The 3,894-nt window shown below is 39.4% G+C and overlaps 1 protein-coding gene across 1 annotated transcript in view; it reads left to right on the forward strand.

Annotated features, from left to right (window-relative positions):
• Nucleotides 1–1,043: 1,043 nt before the first annotated feature.
• The window catches only part of tkta (transketolase a), a gene marked incomplete at its 5' end in the record, with an annotated part of 6,234 nt that continues 3,383 nt past the window's right edge, over nt 1,044–3,894 (forward strand). Inside the window, 7 exon segments of the mRNA XM_014006411.1 lie at nt 1,044–1,140; nt 1,224–1,337; nt 1,420–1,517; nt 2,062–2,253; nt 2,388–2,506; nt 2,598–2,794; nt 3,168–3,332. Coding sequence (XP_013861865.1) covers nt 1,044–1,140; nt 1,224–1,337; nt 1,420–1,517; nt 2,062–2,253; nt 2,388–2,506; nt 2,598–2,794; nt 3,168–3,332 — 982 coding nt within the window.

Genomic DNA, 3,894 nt, shown 5'->3' on the forward strand with positions numbered 1-3,894 from the left:
GATACAGACAGATCAATGAGATAAAGTCACGTAAATCTTAAAATTTAATTGTTAACTCTATAGATTGAAATTATTTCAATCAAAACTAAAACGCATTGCAAACAATTTGGCCGTTTTACAGTGACTGCATTGATAATTAGTTTTTAATAAATTAAAAAATGTTGGTGCATTCATGTTTCATAACCTTCTGCAGCGTTCACTGTGCATGTGAATCTCATCTCATTGCTACACAGTTCAGTCTTATTTATATCGCTTTCTTTTCTTTTTTTAAWAAATCTGCTTTGTTCCAAATAACATCGAGCAAAGCACTGGTGCTTTGGTTTAGTTTGGACACAACAGATTACCATARGTCATACAGGATTAGTTATATGTTACGACAAACCAGTCAGCTGAAATTTGTAGAGTTGTAAGTTTTGACCTCAGAAATTTATTTGTTTTTTTAAGTAAAATTTAACTTAAATAATAAATGAATTAAAATYGTTCTACTGAAATCAGTCAAAACTGTGAAACCCAATGGTAGAGAAAAACATGAAAATCAAAAAAACTTGCCTAAAAATGTTTTAAGTCCTCTAATTGTGATCTCTTTCATGGMAAATAAAATACAACAAACAAATAATGCAAATAAAAATACTTTAACTATCAGATTTCTTGGAAAAGGTGGAGAAGTTCCAGTATAACATGTTTTTGTAATAACTTCTCATTAAAGCAGTAATTACCGGTAATTCTTTTAAACCCACTCATTGTAATCACCTCTCTCCAATCAGAGACTATTAATGCTTGTGGTTCTAATTGGTTTTAGAGTTTTCATTCTGCCTTTGTGATCATTATCAACCTTCTCTGGATTTTATATTTACGTCTGAATGGTGCCATTTTAATTCACAGAGTGTAATTGAATGTTGTGGGACTAACAATCCAAATAATAATGTAAACAAAAACAATAAAATCTGCTCCTGYTAACGAAGTTAACATGGCGTGTGAGTGTTTTTGTATTTCTGGGTAACAGCATCATCTCTGTTGTGCAGTTATCCGACATCATGCTGCAGCGTGGCAGAGATCATGTCGGTCCTTTTCTTCCACAACATGAAGTACCGCCCTGACGACCCGAGAAACTTCAACAACGACCGCTTCATCCTATCCAAGGTGGGCTGCCGTCAGCTGGACACCTCTTCGAATTTGCACGCGTGGATTTTTGAATACCTTTTTTTTTTTACATCTCTTCTCAGGGTCATGCTGCTCCTGCTCTGTACTCCATGTGGGTTGAAACAGGTTTCCTGAAAGAGAGTGATCTGCTCAGTTTGTGCCAGGTCGACTCGACTCTGGAGAGCCACCCAACTCCTGTGAGTTACACCTCCCCTCAGTGACCAAACACCAGGAAATCACCATAATAATAATGACACTTGTMATCTGTGTGCATTTCAGAAGCAACAATTTGTTGATATAGTCACCGGATCACTGGGGCAGGGTCTCGGGGTGGCATGTGGAATGGCCTACACTGGGAAATACTTTGATAAATCCAGGTAATCCATCTTAAATCTGTGCAGGATAAATAAATCACAAATTTTGCACCATAACCAAACTATTAAACGATTAATAATGTTCTGATAATAATTTTTTGGGTATTGCTATATTTAAGGTTCCGTTCTGCAGAATGCCGMGCTCTAATTTTTGCAATGAGGCTTTTCCACAGTCAGTGGGTGTGTGCTGCAGCTACATGCTCTGCACTCCCAATTCTTCTGCTCTAATAACCTCAGCAGCAGTTGAAGTCGTATCTCAATTATTTTTACCATCCAAGCAGATTTAATCTCACATTCAAACTCAGATATTGAGCTCATATCTCATGAATCTTTGTATTTTTTTTTTTCATTTGCCTATTGGCACGACATTTTCATTGAAGGTGATTTTGATTCCTCGTCAGTATTTAAAAAAAAACTGTAAAACAGAAGACTGCTTGCTCTGTTTCAATCATTCTGGTGACACCCCCAAAAAATCAGCCTAACTGGAAAGGTGTCCATCTGTGGAAAAATATACTCTAATAAATCCTCTTCTTGTTCTGCACCTCAGTTACCGTGTGTACTGCCTGCTGGGTGATGGTGAGATGTCAGAGGGCTCAGTCTGGGAAGCCATGTCCTTRGCCTCCTATTATCAGCTTGACAACTTGGTGGCCATCATGGACATCAACCGTTTYGGCCAAAGTGACCCAGCACCCCTGCAGCATCATGTGGAGAAGTACCAGCGGCGCTGTGAGGCTTTCGGGTAATAAAACTGAGGTGGAGGCTGTCGGTGTAAAACAGCGATGGTGGGATTTGTCTAAAAAAATAAAAACATCATCTGTGCGTGTCTGATGTGCAGCATTCAGTTTGTGATTAAATGCATGTGTGTGTATATAGCTGGCATGCCATCATTGTGGACGGACACAGTGTGGAGGAGCTTTGCAAGGCTTTGAGCCAGCCACGCCATCAGCCCACTGCAATCATCGCTAAAACCATCAAGGGCAAAGGCATTCCAGGTAACTGTTCTGCACACAAACCCACCGACACATCCATACCACAGCTCGAGAGTTATCAGATAAAATAAACAATTGTTTCATGTTGTTTCAGCTGCTGAGGATAAGCTGGGCTGGCATGCCAAAGCTTTGCCCAAAGACATGGCTGAGATGGTGATGAAGGATCTGCAGAGCCGGATCACGAGCAGCAGTAAGCACCTGTACCCGCCYGCCCCCATCGAGGACTCCCCGCCTGTCAGCCTGAGGAACATCAGGATGCCAAGCGCTCCCAGCTACAAGGCTGGAGAAAAGGTTTATGGCAAATATAAACATTCTTTMTAAATCTTTGAACAAAGTCTTATGACTGGAAATATGAACAAAAGTGAGACCTGTTCAGTATTATAGAACTTACAAATAAACCTTGAATTTAAAAACAAAAAGCTTGTTGCTATTRAATGAAATGGACCGTGGGGAATAAAGTAAAAACTAACATGTTCTTAGCATACTTTTAAAACATTTGTTGTTGTTGTTTTTTTATTTTTAGTTTTGGACAAGGATTAAAGTCTTTTTTATTTAAACTCCAGTGTGTGCTTTTTAAATTAGATGATCAGATATATGACTCGAGTCAGTCCAAAGCGACCTCAGTATTTGCAGCCAAATTGACAGCTGACTGGTTTCTTCGCAGATTGCTACTCGCAGGGCTTATGGGATGGCTCTGGCCAAGCTGGGTCGCTACAACGAACGAGTCGTGGTTTTGGACGGAGACACCAACAACCTCACCTGCTCCGAGATCTTTAAGAATGAACACCCTAACCGCTTTGTTGAGTGCTACTTCTCTCAGCAGAACATGGTATGATCCTGAACGATGCTCGGTCTTAAAAAAAAACCCCTTTTTTTTTTGCAAAATCAGACATTGCTTTTCTGAAACATTGTAATATAAAACAGGTGGATTTATTTTTCCCTTGTTAGTTCTGAAGTTCTGAGCACACCCTGCTGCAATCTGAACCTGTTTGTGTTAAAACAATAACAGAAAACACTGATAGATACCTGCATTACATTATTTTTGTCATTGCTCGTATTTTATCTATTTTTTTCATCAATCAGACTGATTTTTTTTCCTGCTCTGCCTTTCCTAGCAGCAGCAAACTCTAATGTAGGTCAGGCATGRGTATGACGTTAAGCAGTCGTGACAAGTGTATTCAGAAGTAAAATATTAATCAGTGCAGAGGACGAAACCATCTGGCTAAATGCATGAGGAAAAGTCAAACGTTAAAGGGCGTGATAACTGCGGCTGCCAGGAATTAGAACAAAAATGCCTCAATATAAAAACAAGTTATTCCACATTACCCGTGCTGTAGTATATAAATACACACACACACACACACACACACACACACACACACACACACACA

The sequence above is a fragment of the Austrofundulus limnaeus genome, unplaced genomic scaffold (assembly GCF_001266775.1).
Source record: "Austrofundulus limnaeus strain Quisiro unplaced genomic scaffold, Austrofundulus_limnaeus-1.0 Scaffold35, whole genome shotgun sequence".
NCBI classification, from domain to species: domain Eukaryota; kingdom Metazoa; phylum Chordata; class Actinopteri; order Cyprinodontiformes; family Rivulidae; genus Austrofundulus; species Austrofundulus limnaeus.